Here is an 18,074-nt window from a genome sequence, read left to right as displayed (position 1 = left end):
TGTTAAGAAGGATTGGCATTACCTTATAAAGAAAACTGTTTAGAAATGCATCCCTTTAAAGGGTTACGTTTATGGAGATGTAACTGTTAACAGTAGGTCATATTCTTGTTCACTTGTATTATATCTAGTGCTTTTTAAACTTGAGTCTGCATAATAATCACCTGGGAAACTGATTAAAATGCATAGTCCTAGATTGCATGCTCAGAAAATCTCACTTAGTAAACCAGTAATCTGCATGCAGCCTTCGATAGTCTGCAGACCATATTTTTACTAAACACTGAGTTAACAAGACAGTGACACATTGAGCAATACCCACGTTGTGGTTTACTTCCACAGTGCTGCCTGAAATGGGGAAATTGGAGACCTTTCTATGACTGCAGTATTTAAATATACTTATCTCTTTGGAATGAGCCTACTTTCTAAAAAAAATGTTGTGCATATCATCAAAATGTTACTGATTTGTTATTCTAGTTGGTAAAAAACCTTAGCAACCTTGTTTTTAATGGCCTAAAATTATAAGACTACTGCCTATGGTACTTATTCACCTTCCTGTTTTTGAAATTTTCAAAACCTATAATAAAAAACCACTAGTTCTGGTTCATACAGTTCTTTATAAAATGATGTCCAATATACAGTACAGCATGTATCCACTGTATTTGCCAATAAAATAAAGTCACAGACATGAAAGCATTTTGGAGGAAAAAAAAAAACACTGGTGTTCTTGATATATAGGGCATACTGTTCAGTGAGTCTGGAGGGCTTTTTGTGATTCACTATGTTTTTTTTTAATTTTTATTTTCAAACATTTATGCACTACTATACCAGATCGTAAGCAGATACATAGACTTATATTAGGCAGGTTGCTTTTTGGAACACTAAGCTTCAGCTTTTCTACAGTTCGATTTCTGGTTTTGTTCATTGCGCCCCCCCCCCCCCCTCCAAAGTAACTATCATAGGCCCAGTCCAAATCACTGCTGAGGTGAGTTGGGAGTCTAAGGAAGATAAAAATGAAGGTACCCGAGGACAGAGGAATTGAAAGGGAGATAGAGCGAGCCATGAACTAGTATCTTATAACTAAAAAAGCCCTTGAATTTCTTCCTTGCGTGTAAAATTGAACTTGATTGAAAGAACATGGGAAGACGTCCAAGAATGTTGAGGGTAAGGTTGTGACTTTGAAGAACAAAGCTCTCTTGTATGCACGTTTTCCAGCATGTTTGCAGGAGTAGAGATGTTGTGAGAATCAGTCCCATTAATGACATGATATACTTAGTCTTCTAAAAATCCTTTTTAGAATTAGTTTAAGGAATGAGGAAAATCTGGTAATGGTTAAAATCCAGCAGGATATAGGAATTGTGACTGAGGTGAGAGGGTATCCAATCGTGGTGACATTAAAGGACATGTGTGCCCGAATGTTTGAGTGCTATTCAGGTCAAAGCTTTGAGGGATTTTGACCTTAAGAAATCGTAACATGGCAAGAGATCAAAATATGAAGAAAAAAATCAACTGTGAGGCTGTTCTCTTGCATTTCAAAGTCAGGGCTGGCTTGACTAATGCCTGGACACAAGCTCAGGACGCTTAAGTTGATAAAAAAGGTGGCGTAAGAAAATAGAAATACTTTCTGTTCCCCAAAGTTAGGAAGAATAATAACCCTTGCCATGTGAATGCTTAAGATGAGAAAAGACAACAAATCAAATAAACTCTGGATTGACTTATTTAAATACTCAAATGACCCTCTGTGTCCTCTCCATTTTTTTTATAAATATGCTTGTTGAAATTTCGTTTTTTTTTTTTTCTAAATGCTGTAACACTGATGAATGTATTTTTATCTTGATTATAATTAGGGGATAGGATAGTCAGAAGTTCATTATAGTTAATACTTTAAACTTACATATAATTTTAGTGATTTGAAACATTTTTTCCCCATTTAACTGAAATCATACATACCTCGGAAAGGGCATAATAGTCATGTACTTTATAATGTATTATGGTAGTTTAAGTTAAACTTGGCATTAGGTGTTTAAATGTAACAATATATCTAAACGAGTCCAAAAGTTCCTTAGTTTTGTCATTTTTTTAGCAGAGTAAATTATCTTCTTTGTCAAAAGTAAGGGACATTTTATGACACATACAAATTTACACATCTCATTCCCATTTTGTGAATATTTTGCTGTATTTCTATTGACCATTTTTGCAATGTTCTGAACTATAAGCACAAATATCTTAAAGATAAAATGAATATACCTAGGATTCTCCTCTCCTTGAACATGAGAGTACATGTTTATGCTGTTATTTCTGTATCTGTAGTTACAGATGCCCAAACGGAGTAAGTGATCATTATGTATGTATATATCTATTCTATAACATTTGTCTCCTGCTGGGAGTTTTAAAACTCTTGCCAGACATATGAATTGTGTAAAATGTGGTTGAACATAATAAGCCAGTATTTTTAAGAATACCAGAAATGCAAATGGCACATTCAAAAGTATTAAGATTAACATTTCTCTATTTACTTTTTTTTTTAGTTCATTCTCATTTTTTAGAGATCCCTCTTTTTATTCTCCACAAAATTTTTTACATGCACATTCTGACTGTGCCCACTCTCAAAGCATTGTTTTGTAGATCTATTGATACTTAAAATGTAGTTAGAATTGGTTTGCCTCTCTTCTTTTTGCCAATGATTTTAATTCACAACACTCTAAGGCCTTTCCATTGACAACCCTTTTCATTGGTTCTTGAAAGTTCTCTAAGCCTCATCAAACTGATGCCAATTTAAATAATGGTTTTATAAAACCTAGAATTAAAAAAAAAAATCCTTCACTTATTTTAGGTTTCTATCTTATTCAAGGACTACCTGAATTCATAGACTAACCATCTTGAATTTTAGTTAATTGTTTAGGTTAACAGTTATATCAGAAAACTTCCAAGTTACAGCTCAAATAACTTTGGAAATGAACTGTATTCTTTTCCTACCTCCAACTAAAGTAGGTGTTTGAGAATTGCCCTTGTCTATCAGTGTAATAGTTACTGTTATAAATTCGTTGTCTACGATAACATGATATAGGCACTGAAAATTTAAGAGACAAGAGCTGAGTTAACTTTTGGAATCTCTCATTACTTCTTTATAAAAAGGGAAGTTTGGGGTAGGAAGATTTCCATAACAGTATCCTTCCAGTTCTAAATGCATGTGATATGTTTCTCTTTGTTTGAAATTTTATATAAAACTCTGGAGTAATTAGTGAAGAATTTCCAACTATCTCTGCTATATCAGTCTCACTGTCAGCTGGAAGATGATAATGAAAATACACTTCTCATCCTGTAAAAGAAGACTGACTTCTGAAATGAGTATATTTCACTCATCAGGAGTATGTGATTAAGATACATTGAAAATAAAATAATCAGTATCTATATGATATATTTATTCTTTATAGACAATAAATGAAATACCACATAAAGAAAACATAAGTTTTTGTCTCAGTGTATACTTGATCATCTGCATCCCTAGTTAAAGAAGGTGTTTCATTACTTCATGTCAGGTGGATCAGAAAAAATAAATTTCATTGCTCCTTGAATTTTTGCAGATGCACTTAATTCACACAGTTGCTCAAAATCAGTGTTTAATATGAATCTTGAATCCAACACGAGTCTCTTCTTTCTGATAATTTGTACAAAATATAATATGAAGCGAGGGATAAAATACATGAAATTGAACAGTTTTATAGAATAAGCCTTCTTAATTATTATATATTTTATTTCAAATAGAAATACTTCTTTTTTTGATGTCTTTTGAATATAGATTGTAAGTATGTTCATGATTCCAATGTTTTATCTTTTCAAGATGTTCTATTGCCTTATTATCAGTATCAAACAAGACCGTAATTAATAATAAAATTTAGGCGTGCCTGGGTGGCTCAGTCGGTTGGGTGTCCAACGTCATCTCAGGTCATGATCTCACATTTCATGGGTTCAAGCCCCGCGTAGGGCTCTGTGCTGACAGCTTAGAGCCTGGAGCCTGCTTCAGATTCTGTGTCTCCCCCTCTCTCTCTGCCTTTCCCCTGCTCACGTTCTGTCAGTCTGTCTCTCAAAAATAAATAAAAGTTAAAAATAAATAAATAAATAAATAAATAAATAAATAAATAAATAAATAAAATTTAGTTATCATACCACTCTCAAGAACTTTGGTACTCCTTTTATACTCCCCTTAGCCATGGTAATTCCTCTGTACTTGTTCATGGGAGAGAGGATTCTATAGCCTTTTGATTAGTCACTCAGCCTCCTTTATGAGCACCTGATATTTTTTACCCCAGGTTTCTCACAAAGTTCAACATGTAAAATTCTTTCTGTTGCTTAGAATTGTAAATCCTCACACCATCAGATATTTGAGCCTTGTGCTACTATGCCTGTGGAGATGGTTTTAAGCCTGGCTCGTAATTATGTGCTAAAGCTATTGCTCTGTTTATGCAGTATATTTTAAACTGTAGAACTGCAGTTCTTCCATACCTATTAAAAGTCAATTGATCACTGTAAAGTAATGTATGTAAAAATTACACAGCAAAAAACTCTGTTCCACAGTTGTCAACCTGATTATAATTTTTAAAATTTCAGGTATTGAAGTTGTTTGATTTTCCCCAAATTTAATTCAAGTTTATCAAGAGCCGAAAGGCATTAAAAGATTGTCATATGCCATTGTGTGCATTTTCAATCTTCTTCTGACTTTATATATGCACGTGTGTATATATAAACACACACTTAACGGAAAATCACCATTCAGAAATGTGAGCAGGTATAGCAGCAAGTGAACATTGACACTTGGATTTACATTTCTGTTCTGCCACTTACAAGCTGTGTCTGCCTCGAACTTTTACCTCTTATCTGTAAAATGGCAATAATATTATTATTTAGTCTTAGAGCCATGAAGTAATGACAGCCACCATTTAATAAGCCTTCATTGCACGTACTTTTGTAAGTATTTTCAATATGATAATGAATGCAAAGCACTTAGCATAGTGCGTGGGACATGCAAAGACCTTTGTAATTGGTAGGTATTATACGCATTAGTATTTTAATAATAATGAAGATGACATGATAAAGTAGATAACTGATTCTTCGTAACTTGAATTTTTTTAGTAAGTTTCTTTAACTGTTCAAATAGTAGAATATTTCCTAATGCAAGAAGTAGAACTCTGCAACCCCGAAGAACTTATAAAGGCAAGAATATTTAAATAATTACATGGAAGAATCAAAGATGCAATTAAGAATACAGCCAAAAAAACCCCAGCACCAACAGAGTTAATTTAAAATGTGAGAGCAGGTGGTAAGTACAACTAGTTGCCCCTAAGAAACCAGAAAAAAGTGGTTGAAATGTTTCCTTTCATTGTATCCCCTTTTATATTCTTTAAATATGCTTGAATATACATACATTTCCCATCCAAATGTGCATTTTAGACAAATGGAAGAGAAGTTGGCAAGAATTTTATTGTTTTAGAGTAGTTTGATTCCTCCAGAACCACCAAAACTGTACAACCTTACTGCAAGATGTATACCCTAAGACTATCAAGAGGCTGGGCAAATGCTCTTCCAGTTTTTCTCACAGGAGGAAAATGTAACTTTTGGAAATTAACACATGTCACCTTATGAGTGAGAAGTTTCAGTAGAGAATTTTTTTTTTTAACTTTCTATGAACATTTAGAAAAGATAGCGGTTATTACTAATAGGTATCGAGAAAACTTTCTGTGTTCAGACATTACATAACTTAATTCTTGAAACTAAGACTTGGCTACATAATTTTTGGGGCCCAGTGGAAAATGAAAATGCAGGGCTTCTTATTCAGATATTATTGAGAATGTCAACAGTGTGGCAGCAGAGCATGAAACGAAGCCTGGGGTTCTTTGAGTGAAGGGACCTGGGTGACGCCATAAGTTGCCTGGCATGAGGGTGGCGCTGTTTGCAGCAGCCTTGTGAGACATCTGTTACCATTCCTATTATTTATATGAAGAAAAGAAGGCAAGAGTCTGAGACACAAATGAACCTACACTAAATGCTACCATATGTCAACTGTGGACCTGGTGTTTGAGAATTGTGAGACCTGGCTCAAAGACCCCCACTTTTAATCGCTGTAAGAAGTCTAAACGAGCTCTTTGCCATTTTTACTAGCTGATTAACTGACAGATCAGGGAAATACTATTTAAAAATGAATACATTTTATTTGCATGACGACATTTGGAAGTCATTTTCAATATACTAATAATCAAAATGGAAGTGTGTGTGGGATGGGTGAAATAAGTAAAGAGGATTAAGAGTATACTTACATTGATGAATACTGAGGAATGTACAGAATTGTTGATTCATTATATTGTACACCTGAAACTAATGTAACACTGTATGTTAATTGAGCAAAAAAATGAGGAAAGTTGACTGAATAAGAATTTAGGTAGGTACACTCAATGTCTGTTGAATATAATGCAAACTATGTTATATTCTAATTTTGACCCTGCTCTACTCAGCATTTTAATGGAGACCTTAAGTCATTCTTATTAGATTTTTATTTGTCCTGATGTTTAGTTGTTTTAATGTATTTGGATGACATAATTCCATAGTTCTAAAGATACATGGGAATGATAGACTTAAAACAACAATTTGAACAGAAAAGTTCTGAAATTTTTCTCTGCCTGCAGAAGTAACATTTAGCAGAAAATGTTTTATTGTAGAAAGTTGGAAAAAAGAATATAGAAATATATAGTCTACTATTGAAATTACCTGTGCTTTCTCTGCCAAAACATAATCACTGATAGTTACAGTTTTCATTCTTCACTCGGTACTATAATGTAAACATTTTCCAATGACATTGAAAATGTTTGGCACATGTACAATAACTCTATCACATGCCTGTCCTGTAATTTCTTGAAGCCAGTGCCTCCAGACATTAAGTTTTTTTCTGTTTTACCATTATGCTGATCCTATGAACAGGGACAAGTGTTACATGCAGCCTATAACATCAAATACATTTAAATATGAGGCTATTGGCTGAGGGAAATTTGCTTATGAACACTTAAGAAGAAACTACCTTGATTACTGGATGTTTAGTGCATGTAATTAGTTTGCATACTTGTATTTTTCATGTGGCACACACTTGTCTCACAACTGTTTGTGTGTTTGTCACCTTCACTACTATGCTATAAGATCACTAAAAATCGAAATTCCATTTTATGCATTTCTTAATGTTCCATAGTGATACATTTAGACTATATGTTGGAATTTAATTAAAACGTGATTCAGCTGCTGAGCAACTCATATAATTTTAGTTTGCCTTAATTACATAGGAGGTCCAAAGCTAAGAAACCTAAGTTTAGGAGCACCAATCAGATTAAATCTAACTCTAGCCCATACCTGGTATTTTAAAACTTGGAAATAAGATTTATCAGAGTCATGATTATCAGTCTTCACATCTTTAAGACTGTCAGATAGGAACAATACTCAGCTTCCTCTATGTCGGTTCAGGGTTCAAAACAAGCTTTAAATGAATCAAGTCATAATAAGACAGGCTTCCATTAGGTGTAAAACTTTGCTAATGGGAAAATTTGCTACCATATTCAGGAAGGAGTTGTCTCCTTCTGGGAATAGTAAATCCTATAGTAAGTGTAAGGTTATACTAAATGACCTCCATAATCCCTTCCTCTCTGTGTTTCTAATGATTCTAACACATAATTAAGTGTTTACAGTCAATAAACTAGAAGTCATGGGGGAAACGTAGTAGTTGACCTTGTGGTTTTTATTTGATTATATGGCTAGATTTTGAAAGTTATTATTATTTTGTCATATATAACAAATAATATCCTATGGCTACAGGGTCAGTGCACCATTGTTGTTGTTGTTGTTGTTGTTGTTTTCATCCTGAAGGAAATGGAGGAATATTTCCAATTATAGTAATGATTATAGTGTAGAACAATTGCAGGTTTGTGTCTCACTATTAATTCATTAAATAGATTATTTTTTCTTTCTTAGAAGGTTTGCCATATTCCTAAATGCCTTTTCATAGTATGTGTTGTTGCCATTTCTCTTTAACCTCCCCTCCATGGGTACATCTATCCAGTTTAATAAGTATCAATGAGAAGATATTATAACTTTATAGAAATTAACTCCATAGCCAGATATTCAGTAGCACAAATGTTTCACAACATTAGATACAACTGTAAACAGTAGGTTTGCATTTTCAGAATTTCTGCATTCTGGTACCTAACATAAAATTAAAATTTCCCCCGAACAGTATTCCCTTCAAGCCATCATTGTATACAATTGTATACATTGTATACAAAAAAATTTGCTCGTGGTTAAAAAATACTATTCTGAAATAATGAAATACTCTTGGAATCCTCCTCAAAAACTACATTTTTTATTTATTAAAGGTAAACTTAATTTGATTATGTAATGATCATTTTGTGTTGAGTGCAGGTAGGTTTGAGGTTATATTTTAAGCATTTCTTGACAGCTGTGTTTTCTGCCTCCATTTTGGTGTAACTTGTCAACGGACTGTATAAGTATTGTTTGAGGCTCAATGATGGATTCTAAATCATGAATCCATGGAGATCTTAAAGAAGATAAAACCAGTGCTTGACACATGCGTAAACTCAGTATTTCTTAATGTCCTTTAAAACAAACAAACAAACAAACAAAAAAAACAAAACAAAACAAAACAAACCTAGCCTACCGAAATGGAAGTCTCTAAGTCCTTGACATATGGAAGGGCAGCATTTCTTTTTTTTTTTTAATTTTTTTTTTTCAACATTTATTTATTTTTGGGACAGAGAGAGACAGAGCATGAACGGGGGAGGGGCAGAGAGAGACGGAGACACAGAATCGGAAACAGGCTCCAGGCTCTGAGCCATCAGCCCAGAGCCTGACGCGGGGCTCGAACTCATGGACCGCAAGATCGTGACCTGGCTGAAGTCGGACGCTCAACCGACTGCGCCACCCAGGCGCCCCGGAAGGGCAGCATTTCTAAAATGTATTTGTCAAAACCAATTTTTACACAAGACATTGTGACAAAAAATTTCATTACATCACTGACAATTGCCTCTTTGGAACCTGCAATAAGAAGATCCTGAGGCTTCCCTGATTTCCTCCCATTGAAGGAATCAGTCATGTGTGAGGTAGGGAGGTTATCCCAGACCCTTTCCATACCTCTTGGCATGGTCAGGAAAATTAGTCAAACTGATTTGAGCTCAGTCAGATTCCCAGCTCTGTGCACGTCAAGTACCTATAAATGGGTCTAATGAAGGCCTCTTTTGGTCTCCCTGTACATTGATCTTCCAAATGATTTAGATTACTAGAAGAGTAATAATGATTAACATCTCAACAGGTAACTATTCAGTTCTAATCACAGGAGGACTGTGTGAGAGGGAGTTGGTGGTTAGGGAAGGAAGGGAGAGTGTCTCCCCATTGCACAGCTCATCTGGTATTGCCCATTTACTGAGGTGATGGCTTCTCATCAGTTGGATCACAAACCATATTATTCCAAACAGTGGTGATCTCCACTTAATAAATGGTTTTTTAAAAGTCTAAACACAAAGTTAGTGTGCTTCTAAACCAAGAAGTATCTTTAATGCTAACGGTGGAAACTCAAATATTTTAAGTTACTAATTAAACAAGGGTAGTATGCTTTTTAGCTTAAATATGCTTTTGGACTAGTAGGTACTTTATGTTAACCTTTTTTTTTGTAGTCTTAAAGGGTATTTCACTTATTTGATTAAAAAGTAATTTATTGTCAAGTTCAAATAATTTTGTCTAAAAAGGTGTGGATGATAACTAATTAGTATATATGATAACTAAATATGCATTCACCATACTAATAAGCATCTGCGGTATGCTAAGGCAATGAAGTTGGTGCTGGTCTACCTTATAAAATTTATATTAATGTGGTAAGCACTTTAAACAGTACGTTTAATTAACTGTCAGAGTGAAACCCTACATTTTTCTCCTTTGCCCGCCCCCCCTTTATTTCCCATAGCTTGACCAATCAATTGAAGAGACGCTAAGTTTACTTCTGGTTTTGAGATTACTTCCCTTTGTGATTTAACTCAACATAAGTTAAGTCAGATAAAACAATTTGATTTGGGTTCAATATGGTGCTGTTTTGATCTGAAGGTCAATTTACCAACAGGCAGGGACAGTTTCTCATTATTTTCCTTTGCTGCTCCGTGCAGTCTTTACTGAAGTCTTTCAAGCAATGTGTGACCTCTGTTTCAATACTTCTCCTAGATTTCACAGGCTGTCCCCACCACTCAGCCATCACTAACACAGACAACTGTAATGGAAACGGTAACTATGGTGACCACAAGGGAGCAAATTCTGGTAAAGCATGCCCAAGAGGAACTGCCACCACCACCTCCCCAAAAGAAGAGGCAGATTATTGTGGATTCCGAAATTAGGAAAAGGTGAGAGGCTCTTACTCATGGCTTTATCCTAAAGCAAAAAGTAATTGTTAAGCAGGAAAACTCATTTATAGCTGTTGGATGGTAGTGCGTTTATTTAAACAATATTTCTAGAAGCCTCAGGTGCCTGTAATGTCAGTTAAGTTAGAAAAATTGTGAAGTGAATTTTAAAATTTGCCCCAGGAATCGGCATCCTAACAAAAGCTTAATGCTTAATGGAAATATTGTTTTCCTGGATTAAAAGAAGAAACCACGGGTGATGAACTGCCACAGACTCATTTTATCCTGAGTTTTTTTCCCCCCTTATGAAGAGTCTGTTTGTTCAGTGCCTACTTTTGCATTACGTGTCTTTTCTTCCAGTAATGGAAAGTACATTTTCATGAAGAAGAAGTACACCTATAATAGACAAGATCCATTCTGCTAGTTTATGAGAACATAATGTCTCAATCTGCACATCCTAAATCAGGAGTAATTACAGAATAGATTTCCTGTTCTTTGATATTTATAAAGTCTTATCTTGAAGGTGTTAGAATTTTTAACTTGTCTTTTGGTAGATATTTGCAACTAGACATTGTAGATAAGTTAGGTATTATGTACATCCTTGGGTATATTAAAATGATGACAATAAAATTTCCTAAATGTAGAACTACCATGAAAGTCATAAAAGGGTACAGTTTCTTTTTCTTTCCAATTATTATCATTCTAAGATTAAGAAAGAACATTAAAATCTGCCTTATGTTTCTTAGCAGCATATGTTTAGGAATGCGTGGAACACTTGACATTAGAATTTATGTATACAAGGGTATAGAAGTATGAGAAGAAGAACACATACCTAAAAATAGCATGTCAGATGTTCTAGACAAAGGAAAAAAAAAAAACACCTAGAGAAGTTACTCAAGTACATTATTTGGGACTTTCAATACTTCTCTTTTAATCCGTGATTTGTAACCTGCTGTCATAATTCCCACAGTGAACTGCTAGGCTTTTCTCCCTGGTTGTATCTGCGTGGCTGGGTGAATCCTCTCATCCAATGGTCAGCAAACTAAAGCCAGTTGACTAGGTCCACCTTACTTCCAGTTTTTGTATGGCTCATGAGCTAAGAATTCTTTTTATATTTTGAAATGGTTGAAAATGATCAAAAGAAGGATATTTTGTGACATGTGAAAATACTATGAAATTCAGGTGACAGTGTCCATAAATAAGGTTTTATTGAAACACAGCCATAGTCATTTATATATACATCATCTGTGGTTGCTTTAACATTACAAGGGCAGGGTTGGGTGATTACCACAGAGACTATATGGCCCACAAAGCCTAAAATATTTACTATCTGGCCTCTCACAGAAGAAGTTTGCTGACCCTCATTCCGGTTAAATGGTTCTTTGAATCTTTAAGCATTAGCATTCTATTTGGGGCAACAGCTTTCAAGGATCTACTCCTAATAGTAGCTGAAAATTTAACATTGATGGTAAAAAAAACATAATGGCAGAAACAAATCTGTAAAGCTTTTAATGAATCTGCATTTTATGAACCTAATACCATGGATATTAATTTCACGTCATGTGAAACATGTGTCTCCAGACAGTGCTTAGTGGAGACATGGATTTACGGATCCTTTGCGACAACTCAACAGCTCTTCACCAATTTTCTAAGCAGAGCAGTGTGGAAACCTAGTTGTCTTACCCTCCTAATGTGTTCAACATTCTACTAATACAGAAATCAGCAGAACAAGTTGATTCATGTCCATCTCTCTCTTGGCTCCTGCCAAGTATATTCTTGGCTTCTGTTTGGTGAATGTTATTTGGTTAAAGAAAATAAGTTCTGATTGCTTTTTGTTTTCAGGAAAGTGTGGCTAGTGGTGAAATATTTTGTCTCCTAAATTCTGTTTGCATCTTATCCTCTCAGCAGTTTTTATAAGTGCCTGAAATGAGATGACCAATTGGGACCATAAAGAATATATTACTTAAATAAAAGCTAACACTTACCGATGATTTTATTGTGTGCTCAGTGCTAGATTAAATGCTTTATCTGCATAGCATGTTTATTCTTCGTGGTTACCCTACAAGATAAGTATGGTTAATATTACTATTATACACTGCTATAGAATATCTGAGCCAGGATCTCAACTGAGGTAGCGTACTACAGAAGCTAGACTGGGTAGGAATATGTTTCTTCAGTAGATAAATGATTCATGTGATCTTACGTCTTGGTTTCCCTAAATCCATCCCAGGTTATATGTTTTGTGATATCATAATTATATGTAAGACCAACTTTCACTGTCAAATATGTCCAGATATGGACAGTACAATAAGATGGATGCTTTATATAAGATTCTAGATCAATAAATTTGTACTGAACAAAGAGCAGAAACACGTGAACATTTAGGACGGTTAAATTCAATAAGTGATTGGGGTGCCTGTGTGGCTCAGTCAGTTAGGCGTCTGACTTTGGCTCAGGTCATGATCTCACAGCTTGTGGGTTCAAGCCCTCTGTCGGGCTCTGTGCTGACAGCTCAGAGCCTGGAACCTGCTTTGGATTCTGTGTCTCCCTCTGTCTCTCTGCCCCTCCCCCACTCACACACACTCTCTCTCTCTCTCAAAAAATAAACATTTAAAAAACTTTAAAAAAAATCAATAACTGATAATTGTCTACAGGATGACAGCTGCTTAAGAGAGTGTAATGGTTCAAGTTGCATCATACAAACATGACTGAAAACTTCATGATAGCTCGTGCCTGTCTCTTGTCCCATGTGAGAACCACTAGCACTTAACTGTCAAGACGGTAGTCTTGACAATCTTTTGAATGCTCATCTTTTAAAAATGACCTCCTTTTTCATTTTCTCTGACACACAACTAGTTCTGCACCTACCACTGGCTTGTTTTGTACCTTTGCCTAATTACTATTGTAGTATCTCATAAATGCATGGGTTTTGCTTTTTTTATTTCATTTGAATTGCTTCTTTATGTTGATTCAAGTCTGGCACTAAGTGAACGACCCTGAGATCTTACTTACAGCTCCGTATCTGACTCTCTCCCCTAAATTTCATGTTTATATCTTTATTTTATTTTTTTTTATTTTTTAACGTTTATTTATTTTTGAGAAACAGGGCAATGCAACATGAGTGGGGGAGGGGGAGAGAGACACACACACCCAGAAATCCGAAATAGGCTCCAAGCTCTGAGCCATCAGCACAGAGCCTGATGTGGGGCTCAAACTCACAGAGCTGTGAGATCATGACCTTAGTCGAAGTCGGACACTTAACCGATGGAGGCACCCAGGCCCTCTCATGTTTATGTCTTTAAAACTATGTACTTTACTTGTGCATCTAGTCAGTGTGTCAGTATTTTTTAATCAAATGCAAACCATTGTTGCCTCTGTTTATTTAACTACACCAACTTTTACATTGTGCAAATATTTTACTTCTTAAAATTTCTTGCCTGTATGTCCAAAGGAGTGGCCAATATTGGGAAAAACATGGACTTTGGAACCAGAATTACTCATGGTTGAAACCTGCCTGTCTTAACTATAAGCTTATGATTCCAGGCAAATTACCTAATACCTGTGCCTCAAATTCACTCTCATCACTTTATAAAATACTGAGGATGAAGTGGAAACATTTGATATAGTGCCTGTGAGGTAGTAAGAATTCAGCGAATGCAGTAGCTGTTGTTCTTGTCATTTGGCTATGGTGGACATGGAAGGGTTAGGGGTGGATGTGGTGGAGGTGATGGAGGTGGGAGAGATGGTGGTGGAGACGGTGGGAGAGGTGGTGATGGTGATGAAGGCGGCAGTCGGGGTGGGAGTGGAAACGGTGATCATGTGCTATTGGTAAAAAAAAAAAAATATCCCATAATAAACATCATCTCAAACTTAAAGAATATAACAACATCTTCCTCTTGAAAACAAAATTTACCACCCGACTTCTCCATTTCTGTCAATCTCAGCTCTCCTGTCTTGTCCCTTATTTATTATTATTGCATTATACTATTGGGCTAGTGAGCATTTCAGTTATTTCCCAATCATTCTAACTGCCAACTCCATAACCTAAGCCATATATGTCCATGCTGTGATGCTTGCCCCCTTTCTGATTAATCCACATCAAATTAATGTATCTAAAATGTGGCTTTTATGCTGACCTTCCAGACTTGAGATCGTGGTAACTCCAGTTACCCCCAAAATGAAACATAACTCACTTCTTACGATATTACATTACCTTCTTTTAGTAGATGTCTTACTGTTACCCACATCAATTTTTCTCATCACCACTTACAACAAAGGGGTCCTATTATTATCCTCCTTTATATTTTACTTAGATCCCATATATATAGTACCATGCATGCAATAGTCAACGGATATTTGTTGAAAGAGTGAATAAATACAGTTCAACTAATTGTGATGATTAACATTTTATATTCCTTGGCACTTAAGAATTTCGCCTGGTTCTTCATGGAATGGTTGTTAATAAACAAATGAACATTCTAATAAACTTTAATAATTCTATTTTTGCCCATTAGGACATTGTCATTTACTCCCAACTGTTAAAGGATTTAAGACTTGGCTTTGTACCACACTTGTTTTTTTTTTTCTTTGTTTTGTTTTGTTTTTAATATCTAAGATGTGTTTAGTTGATTCCTTAATAATTACACAGTTTCTACTGTTGTTGTATTTACTGCATAAATTGTCCTCCTCACACTAAGATATACAAAAATGTTAATGATGTTGGGTCACAGGGTAATTATTTTTAACAGTAAATTATTCCTGCGGTTCAGTGATATTATTTTACATATAGGTAATTATCAGAGTATGGAACTCAGACTATGTTAAAACTAATCTATTATCTAGTTAATTGGAATTTATTGAGGAGATTAGTTTCTAATCATGTAGCAGTTCTTTTAAAAGATGTTCATAACAGCTTTCATTTCCATTTTTGCATCAACCGGGTGAAACCAACTGCAAATTGAATCTTTTTTTTAGGTAAATGCTATCTCAATAAAGATAATTTGCCCAAGTATAGTGTTAGTAAATGAGTATCTTTGACCTGAAGAGGAGTATAGAGACATTTGTAAATACCGAAATTCACCTCATCTTTTTATCTTCTCCTGGCTGAGCAGACTTGAGTCTTCAGTTTGCTTTCTCTGACTGTTCCTTGCATGCTTACTAAATGGCAGAATAAATTGCCGGGTCAGTTACAGGCCTGCGTTAGTTAGTTAGTTAGTTAGTTAGTTAGTAAGTTAGTTAGTTAGTTAGTTTTATTTTGCAGCTTAATTGTTTTTGTTTTGTTTTGCTTTCTTTCTTTTTATGTCCATTTCCTGACATTAATTTATGTCACAGCATTGAAGGGAAGTTAGATAAGTGTTAGATAAGACCCCTTCTGCAGTTTTATAAGATCATTGCCTAAAATATTTTTGTGTTGGATATTCATTTGAACTTTGCTTCCCAAATTATAATCTGGAAGTGATAAACTAAAACAATTTAGTTTATTTCAAGGCTCTAACTAGATAATTAATATGTCTAAGCTATTTTTTTTTTAATTTTCTATATGATAATTTGATCCTAAAATACTCAGGGTGTTGGTCTCAGTGATAACATTTTTGCCCCTAGGCAGGATCCAGAAAAAAATGAAACTTTGCATCTTTTATCTAAGGAGATGAGACTCTGGAGTTGTCTACAGTTACAGGTTAATTGAAATCCGGAAAGGTTAAATAACTTGCTTTCAGTTGCAAAATAAGGACTACTGCTGAGTCTCCTAATTTCTATTCCAGTGTTAGAGTTGCAATGGCTTGCTTCTTTTTATGTATTGGAGTCAAATGACCTTGGTCATAGACTCAGATTTCAGTTTAGAAACTATTTTTGGTGAAGAATAGAAACCTTACACTCCATCTTCAGATATTCCAAAAGATCACCACCTACTTTAGATTCTTAAAATTATTTTGTCATATAAGTCAAGAATAACTTAATAAATATGTTTTGGAGAATATAGGAATGTGAATTCTAGAGGCAAACTAAAGGGCCAGAGAATACCTAGAGCAGTGACATTGTGCAGTGCATTAAACAGCAGCATCACTTGGGACCATATTAGAAATGCGAATTTGGAGGGGGCTGCCCCAAACTTGCTGAATCACACACTCTGCAGGTGGGCCTAGGAATCTTTTACAAGCTCCCAGGACATTCTGGTAAGCCTTAAGGTCTGAGAACCATTGCCCCCAAACAGTGCTTCTTATATATTAGCATAAATCAGAAGTATCTGGAGGGCTTATGAAAAGACAGATTGCTTCTTCCTATCAGAGTTTCCGTGACTTTAGGTCTTGAGTGGTGCCTGAGAAACTTAATTTCTTTTTTTAAGTTTATTTATTTATTTATTTTGAGAGAGAGAGAGAGACAGACAGAGAGAAGGAGAGAGAGAATGAGTAGAAGGCAGAGAGAGAAAGAGGGAGAGTCCCAAGTGGGCTCCACACTGTCAGTGCACAGCCTCACGCGGGGCTTGACCTCACAAACCATGAGATCATCACCTGAGCAGAAATCAAGAGTTGGACACTTAACTGACTCAGCCACCCTGGCGCCCTGAGAAACTTAATTGCCAACAGGTTCCCAGGTTATGCTGATGCTTCTGGTTCAGGACCCACCTTTTGGAAATCAGTGCCCTTGAGCATCATCGCAGCTGCAACCTGACTCTTGATTCTTTTTCCCAAACCAGTCTCACTGATAGGAACCATTAATTCCCAGTTAGGCTAAGTGATGCTCCTGATCCATCTTGTGACACCCCTATTGCTTTATGTTGAAATGATCTATTCATATACCTGTTGGATCCGCTCGACCCAAAGCTTCACTACGCCAGGGTCCATACCTCACTCCTTATCTGGTGTGGGGTCTTCTATATGGTACATGCCCAATACATGTTAAGAACTGAAATGCACTATAGTGGAACTGGTCCTATAAAATAGTCTACATAGTTCTGGATATCTAACTACAGCAGGTGTATGAAAATGTGCTCTTCCAGAATGCAAGTCATACAGGGATGCCAACAGAGAGAAAGGCGAGGCCATATTCCCAGAGCCATGACATGCTGTTTTATTTGTTCCCTGAGGGAAGGAAATGGTAGTCCTATTTATTATTTATTCATCTGAAAGAAGAAGCATAGCTGCGTGCCAGGAGAAGTTGGTTTTTAATCAGAGGATCTGAACTACCTCTTTTTTCCTTACTTGTGTTTCTTTCCTTCACCCTTTCCTACACCGAGCACTGAAACTGACCGCAGCAAGGTCACCAGAGAGCTCCTTAATTGCTGACTCCAAAGGTCACTCTTCAGTTCTTGTCTTCTTGACCTTCGTGCTGTGCTTGACAGTGATGATGATTAGTCCCTTCTTGAAATTTTCCACTCCTTTGGCTTCTGGGTCATTGTTCCCTCCTGTTTCTTTTTTCCTCTCTCCTTTCTTGCTGTGGCTTCTCAGTCTCCTCGTCTTATCTCTTTAATAGTCTCCACAAGATTCAAATTTTGGTTTCATTTCCTTCTCACAATGTGTTCTTTCCCAAGGCAGTCTCATTTATAGTCTTCTGTCTATTGGCCATCTATAGCGGATGATTTCTGAATTAATATCTCCAGCTTGACCTCCCTCCTCTTGACGTTCCTATCTATGTGATCCAAATGTTTATTGG

The 18,074-nt window shown here is 35.7% G+C and overlaps 1 protein-coding gene across 1 annotated transcript in view; it reads left to right on the top strand.

Annotated features, from left to right (window-relative positions):
• DMD (dystrophin) overlaps nt 1-18,074 on the top strand; it is a 2,039,083-nt gene that overhangs the window by 633,296 nt on the left and 1,387,713 nt on the right. Inside the window, exon 17 of the mRNA XM_040468816.1 lies at nt 10,252-10,427. Within this exon, the coding sequence (XP_040324750.1) occupies nt 10,252-10,427 (176 nt within the window). The remainder of the gene's footprint in view (nt 1-10,251; nt 10,428-18,074) is intronic.

This window comes from Herpailurus yagouaroundi, unplaced genomic scaffold, assembly GCF_014898765.1.
Source record: "Herpailurus yagouaroundi ecotype Mexico unplaced genomic scaffold, PumYag 67793, whole genome shotgun sequence".
In the NCBI taxonomy this organism is placed as follows: domain Eukaryota; kingdom Metazoa; phylum Chordata; class Mammalia; order Carnivora; family Felidae; genus Herpailurus; species Herpailurus yagouaroundi.
Note: the sequence above shows the minus strand (reverse complement) of the source record. Positions and strands in the feature narration are given on the sequence as shown.